The 17,302-nt window shown below is 41.6% G+C and overlaps 1 protein-coding gene across 3 annotated transcripts in view; it reads left to right on the top strand.

The window, feature by feature from the left end:
- The window catches only part of pgm1 (phosphoglucomutase 1), a 94,130-nt gene that overhangs the window by 35,227 nt on the left and 41,601 nt on the right, over positions 1-17,302 (top strand). For all 3 annotated transcript variants that reach the window (XR_010975528.1, XM_068037325.1, XM_068037326.1), the window contains exon 2: positions 14,499-14,661. Coding sequence is in view for 2 of the 3 variants with exons in the window: in XM_068037325.1 (XP_067893426.1) it covers positions 14,499-14,661 (163 nt within the window). In the remaining variant the exon portion in view is untranslated. The remainder of the gene's footprint in view (positions 1-14,498; positions 14,662-17,302) is intronic.

The raw sequence follows: 17,302 nt of genomic DNA, 5'->3' as shown, positions 1-17,302 counted from the left end.
ATGAAAAGTTATCGGGGGTAGGCGGGAATGTGGGGTCGAGGTTATAATCAGATCAGCCATGATCTTATTGAATGGCTGTGTAGGCTCAAGGGGCAGAGTGGCCTACTCCTTCTCCTCCTGATTCGTATGCTCCATATGCTGTTATCGATACTGCCACTGTCCCTTTTATTCCAATGGCTTCAACCTTGCTGCTAAGTCTTTTATGTGGCACTTTATCAATCTGCTTTTGGAAGTTCATCAATGGGCATTACCCTCATCAACCCTCTCTGCCACCTCATTAAAAAACTCAAATCAATTTGTTAAATATGATTTCTCTTTAATAAATCCATTCTGGCTTTCCTTAAATAATCCACACTTGTCCCAGATTATAGTTTTTAAAAACATTCCCACCACCAAGGTTAAACTGAATAGCCTGTAGCAAGGGCATAACATTTGCAGTTCTCCAGTCCTCTGGAATCATCCCCCATATCTAAGGAGGATTGGAAGATTGTGGCAGTACCTCTGCAATTTCCACCTTTACTTCCCCCAGCACCCTTGATGCATCCCATCCAATCTTGGTGACTTAAAAGCTTTTAAGTACAGTCAGACTTTCTAGTACCGCCGCTTTATCAATTTTAGCCCATCTTGTACCTCAACTACCTTCTCTTTCATTATGACTTTGGGAACATCCTCTTCCTTGGCAAAAGGAGATACAAAGTACTTATTTAGTACCTCAGCCATGCCCTCTGCTTTCATGTGTAGGCTTCTTTTTAGTCCCTAAAGGTCCCCACTCTACTACCCATCTGTTATTTATATTCATAAATTTTCCATTGATTGCAATCTCAACAGAGGGACTGCTGAAGAAGCGGCGGGACTAGACTGTTGAATCGCTGGTAGCTTCCGTGCATGCGTGGACTCTCGAAGTTATCTGTTTCATTGGAGTAATGACGGCGAACGCTGACCTTTTTGTTGCTGTTGCCATCACAAAATCTGGCCCATTAAATATATGCTTCAGTCACTGAACTTTAAATGCACTTTGGCGAATCCCAGTATCCAGTTATCTGAAGGCAGTCGACATTCTTTATATAGGCATGAAACTAAGCCATATTTTGTCTTTTCTGATTTTTGTTTTGACGGATTTATTCCTGTCAATCAATGAGAAATGCTTACATATGGCAATTTCTTAATTGTCATGGTCAAAGGGCAATGAGGTGGAATTTAACACAGATAAGCCATGAGACTATTAGGAGTTAGAAAGTGGATTACATGTTATATAGCAACATACTTGAGGTAACCAAGCGTGAATGGGATCTGGGGATTTTGGTAGCTTTGGTGCTCTGACTTTGGCAGAATTGTTCTAAATTCCCTTAAACTTTTAGTAATCCACGGTTAAACCTTGAATAGGACACCAGCAGTAATTTCTGCGTTAATATCTCTGGTTACAATTTTGTTCTAAACAGTATTAATCTTGTGAACAGAAAGAAGTTTCCTTGAATTTTACAAGGAGGTGATGCTACGAGGAGACAAAGTAGCAAACAAAAGCATTGGCTGGATAAATGCTGGTGGGGCACTAGAAAGAAGGGGGCGGGGGGGGGGGGGTGGGGGCGGCAAGAGGGGTGTTAAATAGGTTCTTCAACGTCTGATATTACAAATAGTTGTGCTTTCTCAGAACTTATGAATTCTCCCCGCATGTAACAGTCCTTTCCACAGCACGACCACTCCGTACCAATACAGATATCTAATGTCTGTCGGGCAGCGTGGGAAGTTGAAAAAATACAGATAGAATCTCTTTTTTGATATCTTGTGCAGATGGTTACGTTTAATATATACGTATGTGGTGAAAATAGCCCTTAAACTATGTTTGGAGACGAGTGCAGCATGAAATTCAATTATCGTTTTAAAAATAGGGGGCATCAGCACGGATGGACAGGAAACTGATTCGAAAATCCACTTATTTTCTGACACTTAAGAACAGCAGTGAATCGCAGTGCACTAAGTTCAGTGGAAGATGTTTATGTAATGTGTGAAGTGTTCATGTTCTTAAATGCTTATAAACTACATAGTCACTTGTGTTCGTTTTTTTGCGTGTAGTGTCATTTTTAAACTGCAATAAATAAGAGAAGCTATCAGAACTGTCGGCACGTATCCTTCTTATCACATTCTCAAGACATTTAGTGCCTAAATCCGTGCTATATGTTGTACGCATTACTATACCCAGTTATCTCCTCCAGAGCTAGTTCGGATTCTCTACGCCTTTGGCTTTCGCTCATTTGAGAAGAGCAGACTTTTCTTGATGGGATGGCGCTGAGATCATGACGTTTTCACAGTTCCTCATCCGTCAGATCTGTCAACAGAAAGCAGCAAGTTCGAGACTCGCCTTGTGTCTTGGGAACCTGTCTGTCTAATGCAAAGACTGAAAGAAAATTCGCTCCCAACTGAACAGTTCAATTTTTCTTCTCATTGATTTACAGCAGTCTGTTTTTTTTGGTGCTGATTTCTTGACAGTGATCTTTTGGAACAAGTGTGGCAACGCTTCTTCGATTACAGAAAGTGCTGTATCTGTTCGAGGGAGCTATTTCTGGGCGCTGTTTTTCTGTTTCTGAACATCTGAATCTCCCGGCAGCGTTAATCCGGTCCTTCACCGACCCATATCGCCAGAGAATTTTCAAAAGCAATTCTGTACTTTTCCCGTCTGTATTATTCATTCCTTTCCTCAGACTACGTTTTATGAATCACCGACGTGAATCTCGATATGAATGGGAGTCCTTTGCCTCTAGTGACTGTACTTACAGCTCCGTATGATGCTCAGAAACCGGGAACCAGCGGGCTCCGGAAGAAAACCAACGTTTTTCAAACCAAGCCACGATATCTTCAGAACTTTGTTCAGTGCATCTTTGCTTCCATTGACTTAAGGGATCGCCAGGGATCTACTGTGGTGGTCGGAGGTGATGGGCGGTACTACAATAAGGCTGCCATAGAAATCATAGTTCAGATGGCTGCTGCCAATGGGGTATGTTGCACTGGTACATTATCGACCAATACAAGAACATTTGCCTTCATGATGTAGTTCGATAGGTTCACTGGGTGTTTTCATGGTGCAATATGATGTAAAGTTTTTTATTTGTTCATGGGATCTGAGTGTCCCTGGCAAGGCCAGCATTTATTGTCCATCCCTAATTGCCCTTGAGCCGGTGGTGGAGTTGCCTTCTTGAACCGCTGCAGACTATGTGGTGTAGGTACATCCACAGTGCTGTTGGGGAGGGAGTTTGACCGAGCAACATTGAAGGAGCAGGGATATAGTTTCAAGTCAGGATGGTGTGCGACTTGGAGGGGAACTTTCAGTTGGTGGTGTTCCCATGCGTCTGCTGCCTTTGTTGTTCTTGGTGGTAGAGGTTGTGGGTCTGGAAGGTGCTGTTTAAGGAGGCAAGGTGAGTTGCCACAGCGCATCTTGTAGATGGTACACACTCCAGCCACTGTGCGTTGGTGGTGGAAAGAGTGAATGTTGAAGGTGGTGGATGGGGTGCTAGTCCAGTGGGCAACTTTTTCCTGGAGAGTGTTGAGCTTCTTGAGTGTTGTTGGAGGTGCACTGATCCAGGCAATGGAGAGTAATCCATCACAGTCCTGACTTGTGTCTTGTAGATGGTAGACAGCCTTTTGGGGAGTCAGGAGGTGTGTTGTTCACTGCAGAATTCCCAGCCTTTAGTCTGCACTTATTACCTCAGTATATGGCAGGCCCAGTTAAGTTTCTGGTCAATGATAACCCCCAGGATGATGTTGGTGGATTCAGTGATGGTAATGCTGTTGAGCGTCAAGGGGAAGATAGATGGTCATTGCCTGGCACTTTTTGTGCGGTAAAATTCAATGGCAGTATAACACTTAAGCGTAAGGAGGCTGCTGGGTTGTCAAAAAGCGCAAGTAATATTTGGTCAGACTCTGATGGTTATGTTTTTATTTGAGTATTGAGTTGAGAAGTTCCTTCAATTATATTTGGTACCCAGATCAAAATGTTTTTGTGTGTACGTGTGTGTCCTTCAAAGGGTAACATCTGAAGGGACATTCACACAGCTAATGCTTAACTAGTGTCAGCCTTGGCTCAGTGGCTAAGTTGGCATTTTGTGGAAACTTTTTGGATTGAGACTGAATGTTGCAGTGCAAATTCAGCAGCTTTGTTCTGGGTTAAGTTCTTGTGATGCTGATATGGGAATAACAACCCAGTTAGTATAGGAGAGGGTGGCCATGCATTCAGTAGCTGATCATCATCAACTATGCTGGTCTGCGTGATTTTACTGAGTCCAGGAACAGGAGTTGTTTTTTCTTTGCCGTCTATGAAGCTGTATTGCTGGAGACAGACGGATAGCTAATGTAATACCGATATTTAAAGGGGACAGAAAATACCTTGGGAATTATAGACCAGTCAGTTTAACATTGGTGTTAGGACAAATAATGGAGCCCTACTAAAAGGAGAATAGAAGAAAATCTGGAACTGAAAAATATAATGAATAGTCAGCATGGATTTCAAAAGGGAAAATCTTGCTTGACCAACCTTATTGAATTTTTTGAAGAGGTAACCGAGAAAGTAGATAATGGTAATGCGGTAGATGTAATTTTTCTGGATTTTCAAAAGGTGCCCAATAATAGACTAATGAATAAAGTCAGAGAATGAGGAGTTGGCGACAAATGGCAGAATGTATTGCTGTCTGGCTTCAAGGAAGATGGTTGTGGTTGTTGGAGGTCAATCATCTCAGTCCCCGGACATCACTGCAAGAGTTCCTCAGGGTAGTGTCCTAGCCCAAACATCAGCTGCTTCATCAATGACCTTCCCTCCATCATAAGGTCAGAAGTGGGGACGTTCGCTGATTGCACAATGTTTAGCTCCATTCGTGACTCCTCAGATACTGAAGCAGCCCATGTACAGATGCAGCAAGACCTGGACAACTTGCAGGCTTGGGCTGATAAGTGGCAAGTAGTATTCGTGCCACACAAGTGCCAGGCAATGACCAATGGCATCTCAAACAAGAGAGAATCTAACTATTTTCCCCTTGATGTTCAATTGCATTGCTGAATCTCCCACTATCAACATCCTGGGGGTTACCATTGACCAGAAACTGAACTGGACCAGCCCTATAAATACTGTGGCTACAAGAGCAGGTCAGAAGCTGGGAATACTATGGCAAGTAACTCACCTCCTGACTCTCTAATGCCTGTCCACCATCTACAGGGCACAAGTCCAACAACACTCAAGAAGCTTGACATCATCCAGGACAAAGCATCCTGCTTGATGGGCACCCCATCCACCACCTTCAACATTCACTCCCTTCACCACCGATGCACAGTGGCAGCAGTGTGTACCATCTACAAGATGCACTGCAGCAACTCGCCAAGTCTCCTTCGACAGCACCTTCCAAACCCACGATCTCTACTACCTAGAAGGACAAGGGCAGTAGATGCATGGGAACACCACCACCTGCAAATTCCTCTCCTAGCCACACACCATCCTGACTTGGAGCTATATCGCCGTTCCTTCACTGTCACTCGGTCAAAATCATGGAACTCCCTTCTTAGCAGCACTCTGGGTGTACCTACACCCTGTTACGACCAGGTGAGGAAGGGTCTCAGCCTCCCCTCTTGCCCCTTCTCTGGTTTGGCCATAACATTGTTTATCTTTTAAAACACAGTGATTTTAGCTTACCACCTCAGTGAGCCCTTGCTCACCGCACACTCACTACAATTGCAAATGAACCAATCAGACAGGTTTTCTTAGGTTTAAACAAGAAAAATGTAAGCATTATCATTCTAACCCAGTTAAAATTACTAAGATATGCAACGCAACCACGCTTGCATGCATAGGAGAGGCACACACACACACAAATCGACACAGAGGGGAAGAAAGAATTGGGGGGGGGGGTGTTGAAGTAGAGTTTGTAATAAATGGAATACAGCTACGGTTCTTAGTGTCGTTGCGGTAGTACCCTTGATTGAAGTGAAGATCTTGGAATCCTCGTTGGGGCCAGGTGCACAATTTCAGGCTGTCTTCTCTGGTACCAGAAGGCCAAAGTGGAGCTTTGTCTGTAGTTTTGAAGTTTACGCTGTCACCGTGGGTTCCTGGGACTTTGCTGGAGAGAGACGGGGAGAGAGAGAGAGAGACTTTCTGCCGGTCCAGTTGCAGTCTGTTTCCTTTCTGTGAGGCACAATTCAAAAAACCCCAGTCTGGCCAGCAAGGGCGGCACAGTGGCGCAGTGGTTAGCACCGTAGCCTCACAGCTCCAGGGACCCGGGTTCGATTCCGGGTACTGCCTGTGTGGAGTTTGCAAGTTCTCCCTGTGTCTGCGTGGGTTTTCTCCGGGTGCTCCGGTTTCCTCCCACAAGCCAAAAGACTTGCAGGTTGATAGGTAAATTGGCCATTATAAATTGTCACTAGTATAGGTAGGTGGTAGGGAAATATAGGGACAGGTGGGGATGTTTGGTAGGAATATGGGATTAGTGTAAGATTAGTATAAATGGGTGGTTGATATTCGGCACAGACTCGGTGGGCCGAAGGGCCTGTTTCAGTGCTGTATCTCTAATCAGGTAGGTCAGGTGACCATCTTTGTTTGAAACAACAGCTTCTTGGAGGGTTGTTTGATTTCAAAGACTTTCAGACGTACTCGATAGTGGTGGAGTTTGGCTCTTACGAGGTCAAAGGCTGTTGATGTCTTTTGATCATCACTATTGACAAAACCCATCTTACTAATTAAATCAGTGAGTACTTCCGTTGTGTGTCTATTCAACTGTCAGCTAGTCCTTGTCTTCTCAGAATGCAAATGTGCAACCATGTTTTTGCTGTTCAGTTCTTTTTATAAAACAATTTATTTGCAATGTCCAATTAAAAAAGTTTCAAGCAGTGTCCCATATGACCAAATTAATATGTTTCCATTTGGCAGAGCCGTCACAACCCCAAGGACTGCAGCGATTCAAGAAGGTGGCTCACCACCACCTTCTCGAGGGCAATTAGGGATGTGAAATAAATGCTGGCCTAGTCAGTGACGCCCACATCCCATGAATACATTTTTTAAAGTTTTTTTTTTGGAGTGGGGGTAGAGAGTAGTTATTCAGCATGTCAGAACATGGGAAGTAGTATTCCACAGGGATCACTGGGCGGCACAGTGGCGCAGTGGTTAGCACCGCAGCCTCACAGCTCCAGGGACCCGGGTTCGATTCTGGGTACTGCCTGTGCGGAGTTTGCAAGTTCTCCCTGTGACCGCATGGGTTTTCGCCGGGTGCTCCGGTTTCCTCCCACATCCAAAAGACTTGCAGGTGATAGGTGAATTGGCCGTTGTAAATTGCCCCCAGTGTAGGGAGGTGATAGGGAATATGGGATTACTGTAGGGTTAGTATAAATGGTTGGTTGTTGGTCGGCACAGACTCGGTGGGCCGAAGGGCCTGTTTCAGTGCTGTATCTCTAAATAAAAAAAAGTACTGGGACCACTGTTCACAATTTACATTAGTGATTTGGACTTTGGAACCAAAAACACAATTTCTAAATTGGCGGATAAAGGAAAATTGAGAGGGATAATCAATACTGAGGAGGACTGCAACAAATTACAAGAGGACATAAATTAACATGCAGAATGGGCAAATAATTTGGAAATGAGGTTCAACACAAATGGGAGGTATGTTTTGGTAGCAAGAATAGAGAGGAGGTCACTTGTTATTTGGAAGGTGCAAGTCTAGGTGGGGTAGAGGAACAAAGGGATCTCGGAGTACAAATACACCAATCACTAAAAGTCGCGAGCAAACTAAGCACTAGGCTATATTTCTAGAGGGATAGATTTGAAAAGTATGGAAGTTATGCAAAACCTGTATCGAGCCTTGGTTAGATCACACTTCGAGTATTGCATGCAGTTCTGGTCGCCGTATTATACAAAGGATATATAGAGTCACTAGAGAGGGTACAGAGAAGATTTACAGGGATGATACCAGAAATGCATGGGTATACATGTCATGAAAGGATTGACAGACTGAGCCTCTTTTCTCTTGGGGAAAAAAAGAAGGGTGACCTAATAAGAGGCCTTTAAAATTATGAAAGGTTTTGGTAGAGTGGATACAGAGAGTATGTTTCCTTTTGTGGGGAAGAGCATAACTAGAGGCCATCAATATAAGATAGTCACCAAGAAATCCAATAGGGAATTCAGAAGAAACTTCTTTACCCAAAGATTGATGAGAATGTGGAACACGTTACCACAGGGAGTTGTTGAAACGAATAGTATAGATGCATTTAAGGGGAGGCTAGACAAGCATATGAGGGAGAAGGGAACAGATGTTTACAATGATGGATTTAGATGAGGAAAGATGGAGAAGGCTTGAGTGGAGCATAAATGCCGGCATGGGCTGGTTGGCCGAACGACCTGTTTTTGTGCTGTATATCCTACATAATCCCAAGTAAAAAGCGATAATATTTCATTGAAGGATTGTATGATCACAACTCAACACAGGATGAAAGCAGTCTTGATTTTTTTTTTCAAGTGCAGTTTGGGGTCTTTTTTAATTTAAGGAAGGTGTTTCCCTATTTTTGAATATTCTGATGTTCAATAGAATAAAGGATGTTGGTGCTGGGAAATGGACCATTTTCATATTTTGAGCACCCATTATCACTGGCAAGCCTGTCCAGGTCAGTCATAGAAGGAAAGGAAGCAAAATAAAAACGTCTGTATTTTACCACAGTTTTGTGCTTTATTCTCACAGAACACTCCTTATGTGCCATTTACATTTCACGCAGCCGTCCTTGTGGTCTCGCTAACATTACCAGTTATTTCCAGTCTAATGCTGTGAGCTGGGGACTGGGTTAAGATTGAATCAACAAATTTCATTTGTGACTATTAAAGCTAACAAACAGAAAACCATCAGTCTGAACTTGATTCAATTATAGGATGTAGAAGTGAATGGGCATTTGAAAGAGTGAATAAATTGGTTTTGCATTCCACCATTATTTCTGGCGTTTGTATTAATGATTGCAAGTTTGTTTATTTTCCCAAGGAAAGACGAATGGTGTTTTTCCTTTAATTTAACTACCCCCTGTACCTAGCATCTTAACTGAAAATTTACTAAATTTGTCATCAAGGGTCATGCTAGAACACATTTTGCCCAAATTAAGCTGAAATGTAGATTTTAGGAAGACTCTGCCATTATTAGACCCAATTCTAAATCTTTTTTCTCTGAGGTTATGATCGTGAACAAATGTTATGTTAAATGTTAGATTTGTCTTCAACCCTGTGAATGCACAAATATATCAAAAGAAAAAAAAATGACCAGACAGAAATGCCTTGAGGACATACATAGTTTAGTCTCAATGCTGATGATTGGCATTGGGAGAAGTAGGGCATTTTGTCCCTTTTATAAACTTTAAAGGTAATCCATCAACTTGGCAAGAAATGAACTAATTTGTGGTTTTCTGTTGAACAGAGTAGCACATTTTCACAATTTTGATCATCCACTTCAGAGAATTTAAGTAGTAGACAAAAGACACAAAAATTAAGATAGCCGCAAATGCAGAAGTCCCCTGCAGTATCAAGAGTTTTAGATTTGTCTGGCTGTTGTTTACCGTAGATTGAGTTCAACTATTTACATATTTGCATGATGCAGTGATGTTTGGAGTAAAGAACACTATTTGACCTGCAGTATCTTCTACAAATTTGCACATCTGATGCTATTTCAATGTTTCTAGAACAGGCAGAATGAATTAGGACATAGAAACTTAGGAGCAGGAGAAGGCCACTCGGCCCTTTGAGCCTGCTGTGCCATTCGATAAGATCATGGCTGATCTGATTGTGGTCTCAACTCCATTTTCCTGAATTGAGGTAAAATGATCTTGATTCCCTTTTTGTTTTAAAATAAACATAAAATGAGATGACAAATAGTCACATGAGGATGGAATTACAACAAACTGGCATTTCAAAAATGCAAGTACCAAATGGATAAAGCCCACAGACTGACTGATCATAAATAAGAAGGTAGAAGATATTATTAGGGTTTGGCTTTCCCTTCAAACAAATGTACCTTACAGGTGAAGATAAATGTTTCTTATTTCTCCTGCTGCCAAAGCTACCAAGTTAATAGCTATCCAATTTGCTTTCACACTGCCCTCCCTTTGTTAAGGTTGATGACTGTTCTGCTGACTGATCAACTAGAGTCAATAGGAAAGAGCCAGAGTTCTGTACTCTGTTCCTATTTAACATTTCTGGCCACCTTCACTCTTCATCCAACCCTATCTACTCTTTTTAATAATTCTACTTTATAGTCATCAACTTCTTTGGAATACACATGCATGATGCATAAAATCTCCAGCACTGTTGCCCGGCAGTGGCTGAGTTACTGCATCTTGATTTCTTCCGTGCCATTCATTAGGGCAGTTTCTTTCAATTCTTTAGGGACACAGTTTATGCATGTCTCGTACAAATCTAACAAGCAGCTAAACCCCTCTCACCTGTTGGCTCCACTGCTATGTCCTTCAGTTGTTAACATTTATGGACTCTCAATCTTCTTTGTCCTCATAGCTTAATTGCTTAATTGTCCAAGTCCATCCAGGAGATTCTTCTAACATCTTTTACATACTGCTGGACAGAATGCAAAAAAGAAATAGTCTGATAGGCACTCATTCACTCCTCCATAGTCTTTTGCAACCTTTCTGGTCTCCCTTTGCTTTGCTAATTCTGTGGTCAGTTCTATGCTAAACTATCCTGTCTTGTTATACTGAAATTTCAAATACATAATCCCATGTGCTCTTCTTTCTTCCTCAAAGCTTACTATGTTGAAATTAAGATTTCCTACTTTTAACTCATTCTTTTCCAGGACCTTGAACCTGAGGAACTCTTCCTTTCCTTCCTCCTTGAACCTTAGTTTTAAAAGTCAGTCTTGTTGTCAGCTACTTGCTATTCTGTGATTTTTATACCGTGACTTTTTCTTTTATACTTTTTTTTAGCATAAGAAATAGGAGCAGGAATAGGCCATATGCCCCCTCGAGCATGCTCTGCCATTCAGTGAGATCATTGCTGAACTTCAACATTAACTTCATTTTCCTGCCCTATCCCGTATCCCTTGATTCCCTAGTGCCCAAAATATCTATCAATATCAGTCTTGAATATACTCATCATCTGAGCATTCACAGCCCTCTGGAGTAAAGAATTCCGAAGATTCACAACCGCCTGAGTGAAGAAATTTCTCCTCATTTCAATCCTAACCCCTATCATGAGACTGTTCCCTAGTTCTAGACTGTGTCCAGCCAGGGCAGGCAGCTTCTCAGCAGCTACCCTGTCAAGCCCTCTAAGAATTTTATATGTTTTAATGAGGTCACCTCTCAATCTTCGAAACTGCAGAGAATATCGGCCATTCGATTTAATCTCTCCTCAAAGTGCAGCCCTCTCATCCCGGGAATCAATCGAGAGAATCTTTTTTGAACCCCCTCTAAGGCAAGTATGTCCTTCCTTCGGTAAGGAGACCAAAACTGTACGCAGTACTTCAGGGATGGTCTCAGCAAAGCGCTACCTAATTGCAGCAAAACTTACTCTTATACTCCAACCACCTTACAATGGAGGCAAACATACTATTTACTTTCCTAATTGCTTGCTGTACCTGCTTGTTAACTTTCCATGGTTCGTGTACGAGGACTCCCATCCCTCTGAATACCAACATTTACTAGGCCCTCACCTTTTCAAAAAAAATCTGCTTTTCTATTCTTCCTACCAAAGTGGATAATTTCATAATTTCACACTTCCACACATTATACATCATCTGATACCTTCTTGCCCAATTACCTAACTGCTCAGTTACCTTTTGCAATCTCTTTACGTTCTCCTCACAGCTGACTTTCCCCACTCAGCTTTGTATCGTCAGCAAACTAAGATACATTAGACCCAGTCCCCTTGTCTAAGTCATTTGATGTACATTGTAAATAGCTGAGGCTGATTCTTCCTGCGCTCTCCTATGTACACCTTGCCATTTATTTCTATTGTCTGTTTTCTGTCCATTAATTAATCCTCAATTCATGCTATTACCCCTACCTCTATGAGCTCCAGTAACCTCTTGTGTCTCACGCCTTCTGAAAATCCAAATATATTACATCCACTGGTTCTCCCTTATCTACCCTACTAGCTACACTGTCAAAAACTCTAATAGATTTCTCAAACGCAGTTTCCATTTCATAAAGCTATGTTGACTCTGCCTAATCATGTGAGTTTTCCAATCCTCCTGTTACCATACCTTTAATGATAGATTCTTGTATTTTCTCTACTACTGATGTCAGGCCAACTGCTCTATAGTTGCCTGTTTTCTCTCTCCCTCCTTTCTTGAACAGATAAACAGCCACATTTAGTTCAAAACCCTCAAATGTCCATCTATGCTGTTATCAACAAATTATCCTCTGAAAGTGAATGCTAATGACCAGAAAGAAGATATGGTTTGAATGACTTCCTTAATGATTCCTTACGCAGATTGATTTGATAGAATAGAATTTGATTTATTCCATCTGACCCCTATATGTGTAGTATTATGTGGCATAATGTTCCTATTGTTATAAAGCAAAGTATCTTCTAACTCAGCATGAACAATATCCTGGGAGATCTGCTACAAATATATTAATCTTGTGAATAGCACACGATTCTTGTCTTCCCATAAAATCCTTTTGTTGTCTCTTTCCATTTCCACCATTACTGTCTATCACTGCTGCCTGACTGTCCTTCAGTTATTCCTCATTATACTTACTGTTTCTTGATTCCCAACCGGTTCTAGCTGCATCTTCAAGGCTGCCATTATGGTGCAGCACAGTGCCATCACCTGAAGCCAATTGAAGTCCTGTCTCTCTCTGTCTCTCTCTCTCTCTGTCTCTCTCTCTCTCTGTCTCTCTCTCTCTCTCTCTGTCTCTCTCTCTGTCTTTGTGTGTGTCTCTCTGTCTCTGTCTCTGTGACTCTCTCTCTCTCTCTCTCTCTCTCTCTCTGAGTCTCTCTCTTTCTCTGTCTGTCTCTCTACCTAATACCCTGCTGCCTTGGTGTGATTCCCTTCCCTCAGTCATGCTCAAAGTATGACTGAGCCCCAATCCTGCCCCTGTTGAATGACCCGAGCCCTGACCTGACCACTCCAACTGCTAGTCTCAGCAGTAAAAAGAGCCGAATTCTTGACCACGAACTGAAACTAGCTTATGTTTGTTAAGCACTTTCAGTGCTTTACAATGGCCTTTGCCCTTGTAAAAGTGTTCATTCAACCTAGTAATTTCTTAGTTGCAGCTGGAATACAGTTTTATTCTGAGGTCTGATTGGCTAGGTTGTGAAGCCTCTGTTAATGCTTTGAAGAAATATACAGAGCTGTTTATTTTACATAACACAGACTTCCCGATCTCAATGCTGGGAATCCTTTATCTAAGCCCCACCACTCTTTCCCCGTCCACGTTATGCCACTGTACCCATATCCAGCTCACTGTTCGCTGCAACTGCTCTTACTACTTCCACATCACCCACCTTAAGCACCTTTATCACACCACTTCCAGCTCACTCTCACCAGTTCCATCCTCCTGCACAGAGTCCGTGTTTTTTCCCTCCATTTGTGAGTCATACCTAATAAAAACCATGTGGCTACCTTTTTCTCAGTGGTAGCTTGCAGAGACCCTCTCCTCTTGTTCATGGTCCCCTGAATCTCCCTTCCAGTAAGAAACAAGGAAGTTGCCCATCAATGTCGCAAAATTCTTTGCAGCCATTGAGATACTTTTGAAGTACAATAAAAATTGGACAAATTCAATCACTATAAATCGGTGGCCCTGATAAAATATTTTATTACAAGGGATGAAAACGTATATCGTCCAACTCACTTTGAATAATGTCAAAGGAGATCCACTAGTGGTGTACAAAATTTTATTAAAGCCCTTTTATCAAAAAAGGTAAATCATGATTCCTTTGTGTTAAATCAGTCTTTAAGTATGTTTCTTTTTCAAATTCCGTAAAACGTTCTTTCATTTCACAAATAGTAACATTCTTTAAAAAGCTGTAGTTGAATTATCAGTAAATGCAAATTAATGAGAGAGATCACTGAAACTGTATTTTAGACTGCAATTACTTCCTAATGGCTTGAAGGTCGCTATTTTACTGCCCCTGGTGAAATGGTCCTAAGTGAAATGAGTTTGAGGTGATCTTAATTTAATTCCTTAGAGGCACAGATATCCATCACATAACTGCCCATAATTTACAGTAAATTTGCAATCTTAAGATCACACGGATGACCAAGGATGTGGGTAGTGGAAATGTCAACCTGGTGTAGTAAGGGATACTTTTCTGAGGTTGGAAATAAGCCATATTGTTGGTCCAGCTTAGGAGGGCAATTCACTCTGCACTAACTCATGCCATACCCAACCTTGCGATGCTGGATAAGAGAAGTGTTTTATTCCTCAGTTCTGGCATTCTTCAATTTTTGCAAAAATAAATTTCACTTCAAAGAAAGTAGGGTTAAGGAGTTTTAAGTGAATAATCTGTCACTCTTTCAAGATATTTAACTTTTTTTTAACAGATTGGATGCTTAGTAATTGGACAAAATGGAATTCTCTCAACTCCAGCTGTATCCTGCATAATCAGAAAAATCAAAGCAATTGGAGGAATTATTCTGACAGCAAGCCACAACCCTGGTGGGCCTGATGGAGATTTTGGGATCAAGTACAATATTTCCAGTGGAGGTGTGTAATTCGCCAACCATTGTAGAAATGGCTGTGATTCGCTCAGATTTTTCAAGCCAATGTTGTGATGCTTATTTTTTTTAAAAAAAAGAATAGTTTGAATGGTATTAATTATATCAGTATAATTTCATCTTAGACCAGAGATGGAAATGTTCATTGGTCTCAGCTCAGTTCCAGCTGTTTTCCTTGTTTCCTATGATGCAACATTCCAGCAAGACTGGTTAACAGTCACTATCATACAATAACACCTGCCAAGTAAAGTTTCCATGAGACTTTATATTTGTTAAAATTTAATAATATTTGAGAGATGAGTTGTGCAAAATGAAATGAGATTCAGAGAGGATGTTGCAGGAAGAAAATACTTACTTTAAAAAATGGCTGGGGAAAATATTAATTAGGAATGTCTCTCTTCACTACAAACTGTGGCCTTGTGATCTGCTGTTTTCTATCTCTGGCAAAGAAAAAATATTTGGTTTATCTTTGAAGGTTTCTTCTAATGGGCTACTTTTAGATTGAGCAGGCTTTGGCTTCCTGCCTAATCCTGGATGCTGATTCCAACTCAACTACTGAGATTCTGAGGTGCCAGTACAAGTAAGATGCTGGCCCTGCTCGGCTTAATAACACCATCTGAATGTAACATCTGTGTAGGTCAGAGATTTGATGCAACAGGCCTGCATTAGGATGTGTTTCAAAGCGGAGACAGCATCTCTTTGTGAAGTAGGTGTTCTTCATGATTTTCACTTCTTTCCTCCCCTACCAAAAAGTATTGCTCCCCTTTTCTCTTTAATCAAAGAATCTTACAGCACAAAAGGAGGCCATTCAACCCATTGTGCCTGTGCTGACTCTTTGAAAGAATGATCCAGTTAATTCCACTCCCCTGCATTTAATCCAAAAAGGTACTTGGTCAAGCACTGAACTTGAATGTATGTGCTAAGAGTGACAACGTTCTATTCAGCGTTTTTCATTTTGCTCTGACATTTATAGTGTAAACACATTTCTGCATCATATAAATATAGTATAGTCTCCATCCTTCCCATCCATTTACTATTTAAAATCATTTTTGGGGAGCTGAAATTATGATAGAACTAATAGCATCAGTGTAGAGCATGTTTCAGATGACATACTTGTTGAAACCACCATGACGTGTTACACCACACTTCTGAGGAAATAACAATTGATATGTTGCCACAAAATTTGTTTTTAATTTACTGCTATTACTCCTTCAGATTGGTTTTGTATTTAATTGTGTCTTATGTCATTTCTGTCCAAGAATACGGAGGTAATTTTGATTTTGTCAGTGGGTTCACTAACATTCCATGATGTAACACTGAATATTAATTTTGATGCCATTGGCATACATCATAATTGAAATTTCAATACAGGAAGAGACTCTTTGGTCCATTTGTGTCTGTTCCAGCTCCACGTCAGACCTACCTACTTTAATCTGATGTTAAGTCCTAACTTTGGCTTTGCTCAGTTGGTGGTACTTTTGCCTCTGAATCTGAAGGTTGTAAGTTCAAGTTCCACCATGCAGTTGAGCAATTAATTTAGGCCAAAGATTCCCTAGCCTTTTTTTCTGGAGCATCCACTGGGGCACATGTAAACAGTAATTGAAGCAAACTTTAAAAAGCATTAGTTTCAGAATGTAGTCCAGTATTATATGTAACAGTGTAGATGTAATTGTACTAGTTATAAGCATTAAGCTAGGTACTATTTCACTGAAATATGGTAAATATGAGTTTAAAGCATTTTAATTATAAACAGGTTTCATTTAAAGTGGAATATTACTTTGGGAGGGGGAACTTGTGTGTTTTGCTGATTTTCTTCTTCAGGATTGATTCCTGCCAGGGTACAGTTGCATAGATTTTGATTGACTGACTCCCAGTACTTCACAAGTTGTTGTTCTCCACATATGAGCCTAGTCAGACAACTTTTGTGGGACATTTGACGAGAACCATCACACCTGAGTGCGAACCTACCCTCTCCAGCATCCCCACACACATTCTTTCTAGTAAGAGGTCATGAGACAGTGTTTAGGAATTGGGATTCCCCGCTCCCCCCACCTTCTCTCTAACCCAGGCATGTTGAGACCAGTGTACCGCTACTTTTTTTCCTTGCATGCTAGGATTAGGAACAGAATTGCAGCACTTCTACCCAGCAGAAACAGAATGGTAGCACCCTGTAGATGGCCAGTGTTCACCAGTGCCTATCACTGTGTGACCTGAGTGACCCTTAGAATCAGACAGTATTTTTCATTTATAATGAAAATCAGGATTCTATAATACCATTAGGACCCGGGTTGCCTTTTTTGTCTGAACAGGCCACAGTGGGCATCAGGCACGTTCCAACCAGCATCGGGTGCTGGTCCGGCCAAAGAGAATCCTGAAGGTAAGTTCTGTGGGGCTGGGTGGACATTGCTGCTCCACCTTCCCCCATTCCAAATAGCAGGCCTCCCAGCAGACCTATCCTCTTTGGCCCGGAAACAGGTCGAGCCTCTTGACATAACAGTGGCATGGAGCTGGCTGACTGCCCCAGGGCTGTAGCCAGAATTTGAGCACCCACCATCCCGATGAGAATGGGAAAATTCACCCGCGATAAGTCAGCTGTTCAATAGACTGGGAATTGAAGCAGGCTCAGATAC

The sequence above is a fragment of the Heterodontus francisci genome, chromosome 8 (assembly GCF_036365525.1).
Source record: "Heterodontus francisci isolate sHetFra1 chromosome 8, sHetFra1.hap1, whole genome shotgun sequence".
Lineage (NCBI taxonomy): Eukaryota > Metazoa > Chordata > Chondrichthyes > Heterodontiformes > Heterodontidae > Heterodontus > Heterodontus francisci.
This window is presented reverse-complemented; position numbering and strand designations above follow the sequence as displayed.